Consider the following 18,842-nt stretch of genomic DNA (forward strand, 5'->3'; position numbering starts at 1 on the left):
GTTGTTTTTTCAGTTGAGTACTCAAATGTCCCTAGATTTTATCAGATTGTTGACAAATGAAATCATATTAACATCTACATCCAATGTCATGCTCCTATTCATGAAAAACTCCAGCCCTTGCAAAGTCCATTCTTCTCCCAGCCCCTGGACCCCAGGTGTTCCTGAGAGTCATCAGGGATGTCTTTCCTGGGTTCTCCTGGTATCTCCTAACTATCCCTTCATCACAAGCCTTCTTGCATTGGTTCTTATTGCCTACAAGAGTATCTTCATGACCACAGCAGGTAAGAAACCCTAATGCCAAAGCCAGGAGCACTGTTTTTCAAAGTTCCCATAGCTACTGACTCTGGAGGTATCAGAGCAGTGCTGGGCTCCTTTCCAATAGGGGACTGCTTCTCCTCTGTCTTCGCAGCAAGCTATTACCTAGGCCTGCAATAGGGCTGCTCACATCCACAGCTATGCACAAGGCCTCAGGAAAACAGCTCCTTCAGCATCTGTCTCAAATCCTCTCTCTGTCCAGTCCTAGTATCTCGGGGTACAGATATCTTTCTATGCCTTCCACTGTCCTCTTTGTCACTTCAGTACACCAAAAAATAAACAAGCACTTCTCCCGCATCTACCAGATGACTGAGATCCCCCATATGTCAATTCGGACAAATAAGCAATGACAGGCCTCACGTTCAAACGGTGAAACTCTATATCCTCATCTAGACTCAGCTATGGCATCCTGCTACACATTTTAGGACAAATGGAAGCTTGTTTATTCATTAGTATAATGTAGTATTACACTTGGTTCATAATTGTACACCATGAACCTCTTTCTACCTAATCGTCGTAATCTAAGGTCACTTTGTTATGGTTGTAAGGTTAATAACTGGGCAACATAGATTCTGGTTCTAATTCTTCCTGAAACCATCTGAGTGATAGTAAAGTGTACAGTTAACTGACTTGGGCCTGTTCCCCCATCCACAAAAAAGGTGTTCAGTCCACACAGTTTCTAAAATCCCTCTTAAGCCTAATAGTACGTGAGATTTTGTGCTAATAAAACAGAATATTATTTGTAGTGGCTTTCAGTGATGTTGGTAGTGGATATGGTGTTCTCTGTCATAACAGTTTGGTATTACATTAGAATGTCAATTACTGCCTTAGTTCTAGATATGTTTCTTATCTTTTCATATATAACTGAGGTGTACCTACGAGGTGTGCTGTATTCTATTTATTAAAAAATATTATTTTCCCAATAAAGTACAGATTATGTTGAATTTAGAGGGTGGACATAAAATGCATAATAAGAAAAAAAATCAACATGAAGTGCCTCTCTGAAAATATTATCCCAGCCTTGAATTGAACAGGATATATCATCCTGGATTCTCATGGCTGTCAATGCCAAAGTACTACATGATACAGGCATGTGCAACTTGGTAAGCAAAATTATTGATGCTTGTGCAAAGAAAGGTTCTCTCATATTAACAGTTTTAATATTTTACTTTGGAGTTTTATTTAAACAACCTCAGTAGTTTGGAGGACAGCTTGAGAAAGCCTTAAGAGTTTGAGACTGAATTTGATGATACTTTCTCATATGTTCGTGTACAGATAACACCGTTCACAGCGCTTTCCTACAAGACAAAAGAAAGATGAGGTATTTCAGTATAGTTGGAGAAACTAACATTTAGAAAAGTGCAAACTAAGTACTATCTACACATACATTCCTTAAAAATATTGAAAGAGAGGCTGGGTGCGGTGGCTCACACCTATAATCCCAGCACTTTGGGAGGCCAAGGTGGGTGCATCACCTGAGGTCAGGAGTTTAAGACTAGCTTGGCCAACATGGTGAAACCCTGTCTGTACTAAAAATACAAAAATTAGCTGGGGATGGTGGCACGCACCTGTAGTCCCAGCTACTCAGAAGGCTGAGGCAGGAGAAGCACCTGAACCCGGGAGGTGGATGTTGCAGTGAGCCAAGATTGCACCACTGCACTCCAGCCGGGGTGACAAAGCAAGACTCTGTCTCAAAAAAAAAAAAAATATATATATATATATATATATAAATATATATGAGATCTATATAGACTATAGATAGGACCTATCTGTTAGCTGGTTTTGCCATGTTCTATATAACCTATATGTAGCAAATCACATATATGTGATATATTTAGAGTATATATAATGTTTATATATGTATAAAGCTAGGTATACAATTTGAAATTTGAAGTTTTTATTTAAATATTTTAAATGCCAACATTGATGCATTTTGCTATTTTACATATTCTACATTTTGTAAATGATAATACTAGCTTACATTGATGTAGTATTTTATGGTTTTAGGGCACTAATATACACATGACAATCCTGAATTCTCTCAGAAAACCTTTGACAAAGACACTGCCTACATCTTGAAGGCAAGGAATCTGAATCTTGAAGAGATTTAATGAATTGTCCAAAGTCACGTAAGTACTGAATGGCAGGGGTGGAAATCCACATCCTTGGATTCTGAGTGTAGTGTTCTTCCTAATGAACTCTAAAAGCTTTCTGTTTATTGGCTTATGTCATTATAAACAGCAATAAAATCAATCATCCTTGGTCTTCCCCTTGTGACTTTATAAGGAATAAAATGTACCCTTCATTGTAGAAAGAAAAAAAATCACTGTATTAAGAAATGAGTTTAGATTTTTGTAACCTACACACGAATCTTGCATATTCCCTTAGAACTATTTTATATTATGTAGAAAGTCACCTTTTTATTCCTTTTGGTAGAGGTGGGGGTTTGGGAGGAGGAAAATCATGAACACACATCCTTCTACTCTGGAGAGTGGGGAAGGTGACCTGGGAAACCATCTGAAAGGGAGCAGGATGGATTCCACAAAATATAGATTGTCCAATGAAAACAACCTGACTGCTCATCCCAGTACCACCACATTTTTCTAGCTGCATATCCTTAGGTAAGTCAATGTCTGAATTTCAGTTTCCTCATTGTTAAATGGGATAATAAGCCTTACCTTACAGGATGATTGTGGAAGTTGGGGAAATAATATTAATATATGAAAACATAGGGACATGGTAGTGACATGTAACTCATTCATACACCAAAAAAACACCACTTCAGCTTCTTATCCCTGGTCTAGATTTCCTTTTCATGTTTTTGTTTGGTGTTGAGATGGAAAAACAGTGAGAAGTTAATCCTGGAGTGGAGTAATGGCAACAACCCTCAACCCCTGCTAATATCTTCATTGCATAAATACATGCTTGCTTTGGTTTACCTGTAGAGTCAAAGGATTAGGCTGCATAGTATTTTCATTCTCTTTAGTTTTTTAGTTCCTCAATCCACACACATTTTATATAATACTTGTGATGATACATTTATCTCATAATTTTTTTCTCATTCTTTTAAACTATGAGAACAAGGAAAATGGCATTCATTTTCATTGTTTTAGAACAAGTTATCTGGGTGATTTTATATTAGTTGTGCAGAAAGTGGGAAGATAGAGAGGACCAGCTCACTCACCACCACCATTTTCCCATCCACCAGCTTTCTCGTTATGGTGGTTTCTTTGCCATCCCAGTTCTGAACTTGAATCAGGGACTCCTTATCTAAGGTTACTTTACTCTGAAAAACAGGAAAAACTAAATTCAGATCAGCTTGTCGTATTTCAACCCTAAAATTTTATCAGGTGGCAAATTCTTTTTAGCTGTTGTAATACTCTCAGGTAGTTTTAGAATGGTGTTGACAACCCTATTTATTTATTTATTTATTTTTAATTTATTTTTAATTAATTTATTTTTTTAATTATACTTTAAGTTCTAGGGTACATGTGCATAACGTGCAGGTTTGTTACATATGTATACTTGTGCCATGTTGGTGTGCTGCACCCATCAACTCGTCAGCACCCATCGACTCGTCATTTACACCAGGTATAATTCCCAATGCAATCCCCACACCCATAATAGGCCCCGGTGTATGATGTTCCCCTTCCCGAGTCCAAGTGATCTCATTGGTCAGTTTCCACCTATGAGTGAGAACATGCGGTGTTTGGTTTTCTGTTCCTGCGATAGTTTGCTGAGAATGATGGTTTCCAGCTGCATCCATGTCCCTACAAAGGACACAAACTCATCCTTTTTTATGGCTGCATAGTATTCCATGGTGTATATGTGCCACATTTTCTTAATCCAGTCTGTCACTGATGGACATTTGGGACAACCCTATTTATTTTAAGACTTTGTCAGCAGTAAATTTGTTGGCTGATTCTGCTGAAGAAAACAGGTTTTACAATAGTAAAACTGTAATATTATCTTGAAGAACAAGTAAAATGTTCTTTCTTTCTTTCGTTTTTTTTTTTTTGAGACAGAGTTTCGCTCTCATCACTTAGGCTAGAGTGCAATGGCGAGATCTCGGCTCACTGCAACCTCTGACTCCCTGGTTCGAGCAATTCTCCTGCCTCAGCCTCCCAAATAGCTGGGATTACAGGCACGTACCACCACGCCCAGCTAATTTTTGTATTTTTAGTAAAGATGGTGTTTCACCATGTTGGCCAGGATGGTCTCAATCTCCTGACTTTGTGATCTACCCACATTGGCCTCCAAAAGCGCTGGGATCACAGGCATGAGCCACTGCACCTGGCCATGAAATGTTCGTTTTATCTTTGACTGAGTAAGCAGAGTATTATCTTTCTGCATAAAGAATTACAAATACATTTTAACTTTCAAAATAAGTGTGAAACTTCAGCCTGGTCAACACATTGAGACTCCCATGTCTATAAAAAATAAAAAATTAGCCAGGTGTGGTGCCACATGCCTGTAGTCCCAGCTACTCGTGAGGTTGAAGTGGGAGAATCACTTGAGCCAGGGTAGTTGAGGTTAGAGTGAGCCAAGATTGTACCACAGCACTCCAGCCTGGGCAACAGAGACCCTGTCTCAATAAAAAATAATACTAATAATAATACATGGGAAATGAATTCAAACTCCCATTATATGAGCTTACTTAAAAGAAAGAAGGCCTCTTTCCTCTTCTTATCCCAATAATATTTTCCAGTTTTTTGTTGTTGTTGCTGTTGTTATTTTTGGAGATAGGGTATCACTGTGTCATCCAGGCTGGAATGCGGTGGTGCAATCATGGCTAACTGCAGCTTCAACCTCCTGTGCTCCAGCAATCCTCCGACCTTAGCCTCCTGAGTAGCTGGAGCTATAGGCATGCACCACCACAGTAGCTAATCTTTGTGTTTTTTGTAGAGGCGGGATCTCACTATGTTGCTCAGGCTGGTCTCAGACTCCTGGCATCAAGCAGTCCTCCTGCTTTGGCCTCCCAAAGTGCTGGGATTATAGGCATGAGCTACTGCACCCAACCTAGCTTTTTTATTCTAGTAGATTGCTAAGAATTTAGCATAGAAATCCATATTAGGCATTTAAGTCAAAAATTTTCTTCCATTTTATATGGTATAAGAATTTAAACTCTCATATTTATTTAGTAACCGACTATTACAGTGGCATGATAGTTCCTTTTATCAGGATATTACCCTCCATATAGTTTAACAATCCTCTATTGAGTTAATTCATTCAAATAATAAATATTTATTGAACAACTGTCATGACCAAGCACGGGGTTCTGTGAAACAGACAGGAAATCCTGTTTTGGATGAGCTTACCTTCTGATGTAGGGAAAAAGACTGTAAACGATAAATATAGAGGTAAATTAAATATTATAAATAAATAATATATTCCTGAGATATGTGCCCCTGAGATATGAATGAAAACTCTGTGTGGCACTTTCAGGGTGAGACAATGAAAAGCCCATGTCTCTTTGTCTACCTTGGTGTTGGAGAAGACCACAATGTCCACAGGTGCAGCTACAAGGTAGTTGAACCTCTTTTGGCCTGGATCCCTGAGAGATTAGGAGGAGCAGATTTCCTGATTACTCCACTACACACACACAAACTTCCCCAACGCCACCCAACACTATGTATATACTGTAAGTTAGAAATAAATCCCCATTGTGTTAACTCACTCCAGGCTTGTGGTTCGTTGTTATAGTGGCATAACCTTACCTATACCAGCTAATATGAGGTTTATTCACTGCAATTCTATGTGTGGAAAACTGCTACAAAATGGGTAAGGAAAACTTTTGTTTCTGAGAGGACTAAACAGTAATCTAGGGAAATTATTCTCAAAATGTGGTCTGCTAAGCATCTGCATCAGATTCATTAAGAATGCAATTTTCAGGGCCTCTGGGGATGGCAGTGAGCAGGAGGCATTTTTCACAAGCATCCCAGAAGATTTCTATCTTCACATATGACATCCTTAGACCTATGTTTTAGACAAAAGTTTCTCTTAAGGACTTTAGATATGTTTGCTAGAATTGCTTACTTACCTAGGATGGTATCTAATATTCTTATGAAATGTGTCTGAAAGACTGTTGGAAGCCTCACCTTTGTTTTGTGGCCGCCTGGTGTGATTTCCTCAAACTCTTCTCCCAGCTTAAAGGAGATCTCACTATTTTTAAAGATGCTTTTGGTTTTTATTGTGATGACATCTCCATCTGTACTGATGGTCACAGTGGGTTTTGCCAAACAGCCCAGTTTCCTGCTGGCTCTTCCTATACCTGGAAACCAGATAAAAGGAGTATTATCTTTTCATATAAAGAATTACAAATGCATTACATTACAATACAATACTTAAATCTGTTGTTGACTCCAAAAACTCAACATTCTCTGTATAATTCTTTGCTAACTAAACTAGGAGATCTGTGAGTTGAACCCATTTAATGCTGCATGAGTTCACATATCCCAAGCTAGCAGCTCCACCATTACATATTAAAATAGACTATTTTTGCAGAAAAAAAATCTGTCTCTAGTTTTTGTTTAGTGATTATTCTTTTTTCACTAGTCCAGTAGTTATTAATCTTGTTGATTTTGGGACCTCTTTAAAAATCTGATTAAAGCTATCAACCATCTCCCTACTTTTAATTATATCCACTCACATACAAACAAAATACTTTGGTACAGATTTTGCCAGATATTTAGCTCTTCACTTATATTCTTACATGTATACATATATGGGGTTTTTTCCTCAATGATGTATGTTTTTATTGTGGTAAAATATTCATAACATAAATTTACCGTTTGAAGTTACAGTTCAGTGGCATTGAGTACATCACAATGTTGTGCAACCATCACCATTATTTATAGGATTTTAAAAAAGATAAATGTTGTATCTATTGTTTTTCAACTTGCTTTTTCCCCTTATCTGTATGTCTTGAAAATTTTCCATGCCGCTACTTATAGATATATACTTTTTCATAGTACATAACATTCCACAGTGTGCAGAGACCAAAACTTATTTTGTCTGTCTCCCTGTTGATGAGAAATTCATTTGTTTCAGTTTTCGTTATTATAAATAACTATGCAGTGAACATCCTTGTATATACAGTTCTGTGCAGCACATGTAGGAGCATTTTCAGTAGAAATAGCATTACATATGCTGCAATACCTAAGTTAAAATTCTAAGGGAAGATATATTGGGAAAATACTACAATGCAGTTCATAGGATTCATATTATAAAACACGATCACAGGATGTGACAGATTGGATGTGGTTCCTGAAGATATTCACATCCTAATCCCTCAAACCTGTGAATGTTACCTTTACATGTTAGGGGACTTTGCAGATGTGGTTAATTTAAGGATCTTGAGATGGGGAGTTTATCCTGGATTATCAGAGCAGACCTCAAACATAATCATAAGTTCCCTTTTAAGAGGGAGGAAGAGGGATGCTAAACTACAGAATAAGAGAGAGCAGAGTGAAAATGGGAGCAAAGTTTGGAGCATTGCAGTCACACACTAAGGAAAGCCAGCAGCCAGCAGAGGCTGAAAAATAAGATCTATTCTGAACTCTATTCTGAAGATCCCTTAAAGCTTAGAGCAAATGTTTACAAAATAATCATTTTTAAAAATAGTTGTATTTTTTTGCTTTAAAATATTTATCAAAATCACTTGCTGTTTAGTATATGATACATGCGTGCTTTGTTTCTGTAAATTCATGGTAACTTATATGAGGGATGATTGTCAACTCCAACGTAGTTTTGCACAGAACTATATCTTGGTACTGAATCAATATTTATTTTTTCCTATGTGAAAAATTAGGGAGTCCAAGATTAATATTATTTTATGCAGAGCAAGTTCTGTGCTACCAAAATGCCCATTTTTACTGGATATGATATGCAAGTAAACATAGCTCACCCAGCTCCTTCAAGTATTCTTCGAAATTTTCACAAGAAACGGACTTCCATGTTCCTTGGAGCTGGTCAACCATTCTGTCTGAGATAAGTTGATCTCAGAGAAAAGTAGTTTCAGGTGTGTGTTGGTATACCCTGAAGTAGTATGGGAACTTATTTTTAATACAATTCTGGGTAGAGAATGAAATGAGAAAAGTCAGGAAATAAAATAAGGAACTCTAACCCTTGCAATGTTCCTTGAGTATCATCTAAAGTAGAAAAGCGTTCTTAAATGTAAATAAATCAGGATGAAAATGGAAACATGGTAGAGTGTTTAGCAGAACTAGATATACCTTTTCCAACACTAATTTAGAATCAAAACTAAATGTTACTCCCCTTTCCTAGGACCTGCCAGGCACAAAGCAAGGTGTAAGGGCTGGGTCTGGACAGCTGTGTTTATGCCATGGAACTTTTGTGACCAGGTCTCTCTCTTTCTCTGTCTGAAGATGATTCAGAAAAAGCCAGTTTATTGGCTGTTTGAAGATCATTCTCATTCTTGATAGTTTGAACTAAACACCAGAGAGATTTCATAGATGGTACTTGACATTTGAAGTAAAAAGTTAAGTTTAGTAAGGGCTAGAACAACCATCTTAAGTCATGTGCACAATGAAAAAAGAGAATGGGACAGAGAAAACAGAGATCATGTTACACTCACAACACATGCACACACACACACACACACAGCCCTGTTACTGACACTTTTCCAGGTGCCAGCTCAACTTCCCAAAAGCTTAGAGAGCCGTCATTGCCATGAGAACACCAAATATCTTCTAAATCCTCTTTAATTTAGGCTAGTTTCTGTTCCTTTCAACCCTGACTGTAACATCTCAGTGTCCACTGATATCTGTAAGTCAGAAGAGGGGTCAACGAATATAATAGCAAATCCATCAGCTAAAGAAGAGGGGACTCCAAATGCTAAGTAAAGGACAAACATGCCCTTATACATTCCATCAGCTCCTGCGGACATCATTGCTAATTCTAGGCAGAGCTTGATGTCCATCGGTTGACACAAAGTTATTAAGAAATACTGAAGTTATAAAATTATTTTAAGACAGGAATGGGGACATGGCATTTTATAATAATTCCCATTAAAATGTTAAATTTCCAACTTCTAATATATTATCCAGGCCAATAGTCTTATTGATAATTATTCAACATTTGTAAAGCAACTAGCATTGTATGCCTAATATGAGGCTAAAAATTTTGCTACACTATTGATTTAATGTTCCAGATATGGTTGGTAAAGATACCATTGTTTGGCTGGGTGCGGTGGCTCACGCCTGTAATCCCAGCACTTTGGGAGGCCCAGGCAGGCAGATCACGAGGTCAGTTCGAGACCAGGCTGGCCAATATGGTGAAACCCTGTCTCTACTAAAAATACAAAAATTAGCTGGGCATGGTGGGGTGCACCTGTAGTCCCAGCTACTTGGGAGGCTGAGGCAAAAGAATCGCTTGAACCCAGGAGGCAGAGGTTGCAGTGAGCTGAGATCGTGCCACTGCACTCCACTGCACTCCAGCCTGGGTGACAGAGCAAGACTCTGTGTCAAAAAAGCAAAACAAAACAAAACAAAAAAACCAAGTTCATTGGTTGGTTTTCCTGAGTAATTTGTATGACTATGCTCATTCAACTTAACAGGTATAAGGCTGAAGCCAGGAAATGACCCAACATTGAGGGTAATTTGGGTACTAAGAGTAGGCACTGAAGGCACTAAAATTCCCAGGATTTTTCAAGAAAATGTCAAATGTGCTGCCACATATGTTGGATGCACATTGATTCCCCTCCCACGAGGAAAATTATGATTGAAGATCACCTCCTGGAAGAAGATGTATTGGGAGCGGTGTTTTTCCCCGTTGCTGACAGGTTAGACTTGCAGAAGTGTCAGTACTGAGATGTGAGACAGAACCCATGTATGGCTTCTATCTCTCAACTGTGGCTCCACCATTCATGTGTTCATCACATCAGCTCAAAGACTGCCTAATGTCAACTGGCCCAGTCATTTTGTCTACTCTGTTGTTCAGTGCCTCTTCTGTGATTGATGCTTTCTAGTGTTCACTAATATGAGAGGCAAAAATCTTCACATATTTTGCCCACTCCTATAAGTTCACACACATTCCCCTCCACCAAACATTCTTGTCTGCAATTTTTCAGTCCTTCTCCTTCCACATCCCTGACCAGCTTTTCAGACAATTCGCCTCCACCCATAAGTATGTATATATTCCCATCCCAAGCCATTGTGTCCTCCACATGACATAGGGAACAGGTGCACAACTCTGAGCTTTGTCCATTGATATGATTTTCCTTACCAGTTCCTCAAGTCCCCGCCACACCCCAAGTGTCATGAAACCACTGCCCATTTTTAACTTGCCTCCACACCCTGAGCTGACTGGTACATTAAACATGCTCAGGCTTATTCTCCTCCTTTAGTTGGTCACATGGGACCCACATACTGTCTGGAGCATGATCTGAAGGAGGGGTGCTCATGCTGTGGTGGTGGGTGACATGGGGATCTGCACCACCTGCTCATGCAGTTACCTTAGGACTTCTGGTCTTGTTTAGGCTTTAATCCAGATATGCAGTTTGATCTTATGATGGACTTCTGCTGGACATACCTGACTTGATGACTCTGTGGGTCTGACAGAACCTGGCTCATAATGGATAGTTCCAGATACATTGTTACTTGATATTCTATAGTCAAGAATTCTGTCTCTATGGGGCCCCAGTAACACATTAGGCACTCTGTTTTAATAGGTGTATAAGTCTCTGTTACAGATGGCATGATCTTTCTTCACAACACCAGACATTGGTGCTATGATGCACACACACACACACACACATACACACACACACACACTCTCTCTCTCTCACACACACACACACACACCATACACATTATACTGCATATTTTCCTCTCACCAATACCTCCAGCATTGTGGAGTTTACCAATCACATGACCCAAGAATCAGGGCAGCTCATATCAGTGCCCTTCCTTCCTGCAGACCATTTCCTGCTCTAGGCTCCACTCAAAGCAGGGAGCCTTTCATGCCAGCCAGTACATGGACTGCAGCACATTCCTAAATGCGCAGTATGTTGCCAGCATAAGCCAAAGAGTCCCACAAGAATTTTTATAGAAGAGGCAAAATGTAGCAATTTATCTTTTGGAAAATATATCCTTACATGCCCTTGGCCAAGCTGGACCCCTAAGAACTTAACAAAAGTAGAAGTTGCCTCAATCATCACCAACTTTAACTCCCATATCTGTGTCAAATGTGTCTTACCAAGGCCTCCAGTATACTGGCCACTTCTTGTTCATCCTGCCTGATAACATGATATTGTGCCAAATATCCAGACAGCCTAGATCTCATCTGATTATATTACAATAAAGAGTAGGAATTAACATAGCCACAGGACAAAATCGGTGGCTCACACCTGTAATCCCAGTACTTTGAGAGCCCAAGGTGTGCGGATCACCTGGGGTCAGGAGTTTGAGACCATCTTAGCTAACATGGCGAAACCCCATCTCTACTAAAAATTACAAAAATTAGCTGGGTGTGGTGGTGGGCACCTGTAATCCAAGGTACTAGGGAGGCTGAGGCAGGATAATCACTTGAACCCGGGAGGTGGAGGTTGCAGTGAGCCGAGATCACGCCACTGCACTCCAGCCTGGGCAACAGAGTGGGACTGTAACTCAAAAAAAAAAAAAAAAGTGTAAACATATATCATTGTCTGTTCCATGCAAATGCAAATAGTTTCTGATCTTTCCCAATTGAGGTAGGAAAGAATGTGAAATATGGTCTGACTGAACACCATGTACCTGACAGTGTATTAATTAATCTGTACTAACAAAGATAACACATCAAGCACAGTAGCCACCATTGGGGTTATTAGATGATTTTTCACTAGGCTAGAAATACTCTTAAGATTCATTTGGATTTTGCAGTGATCACACTCATGAATCAAATGGTGCTTTGATATGAACCACCACCTTCTACAGTCTTAAAGTCATTTTGAGTAGCCCTGATTTCTGTCATTCCTTACTCCTCCCCTGCCACCAAATACAGTATTTTTTATTCACCATCTTATCTAGGGCTGGAGAGAGGATAGCAGTGAAGAAGGTAGGAGTGAGGGGGTGCAGTTTCAGAAGCTTCCATTTTTCCTTCCAGACTATGATAATTCTTGTTTGAATTAGAAAATGAGAAAGGGGGAGCTTACTCCAACAGCCAAAGAGTCAATCCCAATTAGCATTCAGGCCCTAGGAAAATTACTTTTGGAGGAATCCAAAGACCTACCGGACCTACTAAGACCTAGACTTTGGCCAGGGTTCTGTTTATTATCTAGCTGCTGTATGCCTTCACTCTAACATAAGGATTTGCAACTTGGTGAATCAACAATAATTCAGACCAAAGTCTATCAGAATATCTGGATATTCCTCTTTCCTCATTGCATATTTTCTCAAGTAAATGATAACAGATCTCCTTTGAGGAAAATGGGGGAGATTAACAGTTTATGATATTTCAGGGTTCTTCCTTCTGTGGGCTTGTCACCTATGGAGACAAAGGTATCCGGGTCTGAAAATTGGCTCAGATCTGGAATCTGGGCAGAGGATCATGACTTTCTACTGGGGTGCCTGTCCTTAGTCTGCTGCCCATCCATTCTTGCCTTCTTTTGATTGTGTATATGAAGCAGCACCCTTGTTGGCTAAACATCTATTTTGCCTCTATGGATTCAGTGTTATTTTAATAATCTCCATAACCCCTTCCAGGTCAAACACCCTTAGCTGTGCCTTCAACCTTGCCCCATTTCATGGTGAAGTGCAATCAATCCCCTGGTTTCTGGCAGTAAAAGTGCTGCCATCTGGCCCAGATTGCATCAAATTCTCTTCATTCCCATCGCTACCAATGAGCTGAACTCTGACAACCCAACAAGAGCAACTACTGAAACTCTTAATGACACTGTGGCCCCTCTCACCAGTGCATTCCTGATGGCCCAGTAAACATGAAAGAATCTTCTGGATTCTCTTATGGAACATAATTATCTGATTGCTTTTCGGACATATGTACACATATATATGCACACACACACTTTTTCTTTCTATAGAAAAGTATTGTGACTATATTTATCCATAACAGAAGTACAGATCTCATAACTTTCCTACAAAGCAGGAGAGGAAAGCCCACCATGCAAGGTTTTCCAGCCTTTTGGCATATTAAACTTGAATTATTTCAACGAAGCAATTTGAAGTGTCTTGGAGCTGGACAAGACATAGTGGGCACTCTGTAGATATTGGCACACAGGAGAACTCAGGCCTTACTCATTCAATAAACACTTGAGTGCCTACTAAAGGAAAGATCCCTAGGATAGGTCTTTCCTACCACTGAGTATGTAATGGGGATTGAAAGAGACATCCAAAATATTTCCAACTCTGTGAAAGAGAATCTGAAACTATAGTAAATTCCTTAATGTTTCCATGTGGATATCTAGCGATACAGTAGACACCTGGAGAACAAGTTGATATTTTAGGTCAGGGGTTGGCAAACTATGACCCATATACTAAATCCAGCTGCCACATGTAGATAAAGTTTTATTAGAAGACAACCACACTTATGCCTTTACATATTATCTATGGTTGCTTTTGTGCTGCAATAGTGAGGTTGAGTAGTTATAAAAAACGTAGGACCAGCAAATATTTTTTCTGGCTCTTCACAGAAAAAATGTTTGTCAACCCCTGTTTTAGAGTCTCAAGTTTGAATTTTTAAAACTGGGGATCATAACTTAACAACTACCATAGGCTTTCTTTTTTTGGGATAGAAGAATGGTGGATACCATTTTTCATTTAACAGATTTTTCATCAAAAGACATTTTTATAATTGTGTCATGGATAATGCCAACAGAAAAATTAATATAAGGAGCCAAACTCTGGCATTTTATAATAGTAACATGAGATGGTTATTAGTCAAATATACATGGAATCTTTAAAAAATCACTCTACATGCCGTAGGCAGAACGATACAAGAATCAAACATTAGTTGTGTAAGGAAATCGAGGAAAAAAACCTAGTTTAAAAAGCTGTCCTGCTCTCTGCTTCTTCCTGAGTCTAAACTCAAGTGGTTAATGAGCCTGTTAAATTATAAAGTTTCTTCAGAAATAGCCCTCAGTATCCATAAAATTCTACTTTTTTCATCACTTTAGCAATGTTAAGCCTTCAAATTTTCCATGCTGTTCTAATGCACTTGGATTAAAACCATTCTGTAAGGAAAAAAAATTTACAATGGCTTTTTAAAGTAAAATTTATTGAAAATGGAGAAAGTTCACTAGAAAAATTTAAGTGCTGTGGCAAACAAAAAATAGCAACCTAAATATCTGCATGATTCTCTTCTTATATTGGGTGGACTTTGTAGGCAGGGCATTAAGGGAACCAGGTCATCTCTTAGTATTTTCTGGCTAAGAACATCAGGAAACTTGGCCATTCATGAGGCTCAGGGCGTTTCTGCCTTGGTGCTACTACTCAAATGCACACCTGGAGGTGGGCAGCAGATAGGAAGCTGAGCTGAATGGCTGGGATGAGGCACATGGTCTTCCAAGCAACCAGTAACATGGCACTGCTCGATGCCAATGTTCTTCACACACTTAACCAACATTTCTTAATAGGGCTGGGAATTGTGTTAGACCATTTTTGCATTGCTATAAAGGAATACCTGAGACTGGTAACTTATAAAGAAAAGAGGTTTAATTGGTTCATGGTTCTGCAGACTGTACAGGAAGCATGGTGCCAGCATTTGCTTCTGGTGAGGGCCTCAGGAAGCTTACAATCATGGCAGAAGGCAAATGGGGAGCCAGTGTATCGCATGGCAAGAGCTAGAGCAAGGGACAGAGATGGGGAGGTGCCACATTATTTTAAACAACCAGATCTTGTGTGAGCTCAGAGCGAGAACTTACTCATTATTACAAGGGCAGCACCAAGCCATTCATGAAGGATCTGCCCCCATGACCTAAACGCCTCCCACTGGGCCTCACCTCCAACACTGGGGATTATGACATCTCAACATGAGATTTGGAGGGTGTAAGCACCTAAACTATATCTGAAATTGTAGTGGGTTGAACTGTGTCCCCCACAAAAGATATATTCAAGCCTTAACCCCCAGTACACTTGTAAATGTGACCTTCTTTAGAAATGGGATCTTTGCAGATGTTAATTAAGGATCTCAGGATGAGACTGTATTGGATTTAGGCAAACTCTAAATTCAGTAACATATGTTCTTACAAGAGAAAGGAGAGGGAGATTTAAGACATATGGAGACAAAGTAAAAGGTCACATGAAGATAGCATTTGAAGAGTTGCCGTAAGCCTAGGGACACCATGAATTGCCAGCAGTCACCAGAAGCTGGAAGGGAGGCACGAAAAAGATTCTCCCCCAGAGCCTTCTAGAAGCTACCAACACCTTAGTTTCCATCTCTGGCCTCCAAATCTGTAGGAGAACACATTTCTGTTGTTTTAAGCCTCTCAGTTTGTGGCAATTTGTTGTGGCAGCCCCAGGAAAGTAATACAGAGAAAAACTTCATTTTAAAGAATCTTAGGGACCTTTATGTTTTATTTTAACTTTTAATTTTTTTATTGTTTTTGAGATGGGGTCTCTTTCTGTCACTCAGGTAGGAGTGCAGTGTGCAATATCGGCTCACTACAACCTCCACCTCCTGGGTTCAAGACATTCTCATACCTCAGCCTCCCGAGTAGCTGGGATTACAGGTGTGCACCACCACACCCAGCTAATTTTTATATTTTTGATAGAGACGGGATTTTGCCATGTTTGCCAGGCTGGTCTTGAACTTCTGACTGTTTGGGTGAGGGAAAAGGGACAAGATGGAGGAAGGTGAACAAGATGGAGCAGTCCGTATTGTTTCCGGGTTCTTCATCACAGATTTTCCCGCGCCCGGGAAAAGAACCAAATCAACTGAGCATGCGCAGAATGACGTCAAGCCGGGCACACCGAAATTCAAGAAGCCACTCCTACACACACGCCGCAAACTCCTCCCCTTCCAGCTCCCAGGCATAAAAGTCCGCCGCCGGCAGGAGCTGGCGTGACTTCTTCGGCCCCCCACATTCGTGGACCTGAGAACATCACCCGAGAGCGCCAGCGTGACTTCCCTGGCCCCCCCCACACCTGAGGACCAGAGAACCTCGTCTGAGAGTGTATGCATATTTGCAATAAAAGACTGCCACTTTCTTATGTACTTTGGCCTCATGTTTAATTACTTAGCTCTCCTAAATTAAGTTAAATTAAATTAAATCAAAACACTGACCTCAAGTTATCCGCCCACCTCAGCCTCCCAAAGTGCTGAGATTACAGGGGTGAGCCACCAAGCCTGGCCACCTTTATGTTTTAAATAAAAAGTTTATTTATTAGTAAAATACCATTTAAACTTTTTTGAAATTGTCTTTATTACACGGAATTGTTTTTTGTCATTTAAAAATGATAATACTTTTCATCATATTCACCAAGGATAGAGGTAATTTTTATAAGTAATAGTAAGTTATTATGATAAAGGCTGAATAATAATGACTAAACATATGATAAAATTATATAAATTAAATTTTTTTTGAAGTTTATGTAAGCAAAACATTTTCCTTATTTCTTTAGTGTTTTTTTTTTTTTTTTTTTTTTTTAAATCTCTCCCTCCTTTATCACCCCTCCTGCCAATTTTCTTTTGGAATCTTTGTAATCATACAACATCTTTTGCGTGAATATTGAAGAACTTAAGATTTAGGCAATAAAATAAACTAGTTGATGCTGGTAAACAGTACCATGCTAACGCCTTACTCTGTTTTAGAATTTCAGCAGACTGCTCACTGAAGGCTGGTCTTAGGGTTGAGTGCTGGCTTGCTGGTGCTGTCTGCTTCTGAGCAATCATGTGATTCAGACAAATCAAAACAATAGAGAGACTTCCTGGAGCGATGAATAAAGACAGCAAGGTCAAACCCAGGCAGCCTGAAGGCCTATGATTCAGACCCTGCTGGGTTCCCAGGCTCTCCCACCCTTTGTTTCCTACAGCTGGAGCTGTTGGGACCCCACCTGCTGCCTGAGCACTTGCCCCCAGGCTCTCGGCCAATTACACTTTATTCAGATTATTGCAGAGTAGCAGTAACCTCATGGTTCTCAAGCCTGACTTGCATTTGTAAAAATGCCAACTCCTATGAGCCGGCATAGGTCAGAACTGCCAAGGACAAAGCCTGGGAATATATATTTCTAAAATTATTCCCAGGCAATTCTGACTCAAGTCTAAGGCTCAGCAACTAAGGACAAATGTTCTAGACCAGTAGCTCTCCAAGTGTGGCCTTTGGACTAGGCAGCATCACCATCACCAAATAACTTTTTAGAAATGCACGTTCTGGGCCCCAGCCCCAGTCCTGCTGAATCAGAAATGAAAAGAGCCTAGTTTTAATAAGTCCTCCAAGTGATTCTGATGCATGCTTAAATTTGAGAACCATAGACCACACTTAGACTCACTTCCAAAGAACAGAGTATGAAAAGGGAAAAATAATAACTTTAGCAACCTGGTAAATATCACATTAACCACGGGATCAAGTTTAATATCCCCAGTGTAAAGTCATGCTGACATCACGTACCCTCTGCTAGGATGCAGTGAGAGGGCATTTCACTTCTGTGGTCTTCCTAAACACTCATAACCCAAATTTAATCTTCATGTAATCTCAAATATGTGCAGACAAAATTGAGGGATAGTCTACAAAATACTCTTCAAACTGTCAAGGTCGTGAGTAACAAGGAAAACCTGGGAAATTGTGACAGGTTTTCTAAGGAAACATAATGAGCAAATGCAATGTGGGATCCTGTCAGGCCAAAACCCAGCCACATCTCCGGCACACAACTCCAAAAGCCTGAACCGCAGCTACCAGGGGTTCCTCCAGAACCTCCTCTCCCAAGAGCTTGCTACAAGTGCTGGAAATCTGGCCACTGGGAGAAGGAATGCCCACAGCCCAGGATTCCTCCTAAGCCGTGTCCCATCTGTGAGGGACCCCACTGGAAATCAGACTGTCCAACTTGCCCAGCAGCCACTCCCAAAGCCCGTGGAGCTCTGGCCCAAGGCTCTCTGACTGACTCCTTCCCACACCTTCTCCGCTTAGCGGCTGAAGATTGACGCTGCCCCATTGCCTTGGAAGCCTCCTGGACCATCGTAGACGCTTTGGGTAACTCTTACAGTGGAGGGTAAGTCCGTCCCCTTCTTAATTAATACGGAGGCTACCCACTCCACATTACCTTCTTTTCAAGAGCCTGTTTCCCTTGCCTCCATAACTGTTGTGGGTATTGACGGCCAGGCTTCTAAACCTCTTAAAACTCCCCAACTCTGGTGCCAACTTGGACAACATTCTTTCATGCACTCTTTTTTAGTTATTCCCACCTGCCCAGTTCCCTTATTAGGCCAAGACATTTTACCAAATTATCTGCTTCCCTGACTATTCCTAGGCTACAGTCACACCTCATTGCTGCCTTTTCCCCCAGTTCAAAACCTCCTTCACATCCTCCCCTTGTATCCCCCCACCTTAACCCACAAGTATAGGATACCTCTACTCCCTC

At 40.1% G+C, this 18,842-nt stretch overlaps 1 protein-coding gene across 1 annotated transcript; it reads right to left on the reverse strand.

Moving 5' to 3' along the window:
* Window positions 1-1,453: 1,453 nt before the first annotated feature.
* On the reverse strand, window positions 1,454-10,902 carry FABP12 (fatty acid binding protein 12). The gene is made up of 5 exons (XM_003902909.5): window positions 10,790-10,902; window positions 8,222-8,387; window positions 6,414-6,586; window positions 3,500-3,601; window positions 1,454-1,613 (listed from the first exon to the last, which is right to left on the reverse strand). Exons 2-5 carry the CDS (start codon window positions 8,292-8,294, stop codon window positions 1,539-1,541), a joined length of 423 nt encoding a protein of 140 aa, XP_003902958.1. The 5' UTR covers window positions 8,295-8,387; window positions 10,790-10,902; the 3' UTR covers window positions 1,454-1,538.
* Window positions 10,903-18,842: the final 7,940 nt, after the last annotated feature.

The sequence above is a fragment of the Papio anubis genome, chromosome 8, assembly GCF_008728515.1.
Source record: "Papio anubis isolate 15944 chromosome 8, Panubis1.0, whole genome shotgun sequence".
In the NCBI taxonomy this organism is placed as follows: domain Eukaryota; kingdom Metazoa; phylum Chordata; class Mammalia; order Primates; family Cercopithecidae; genus Papio; species Papio anubis.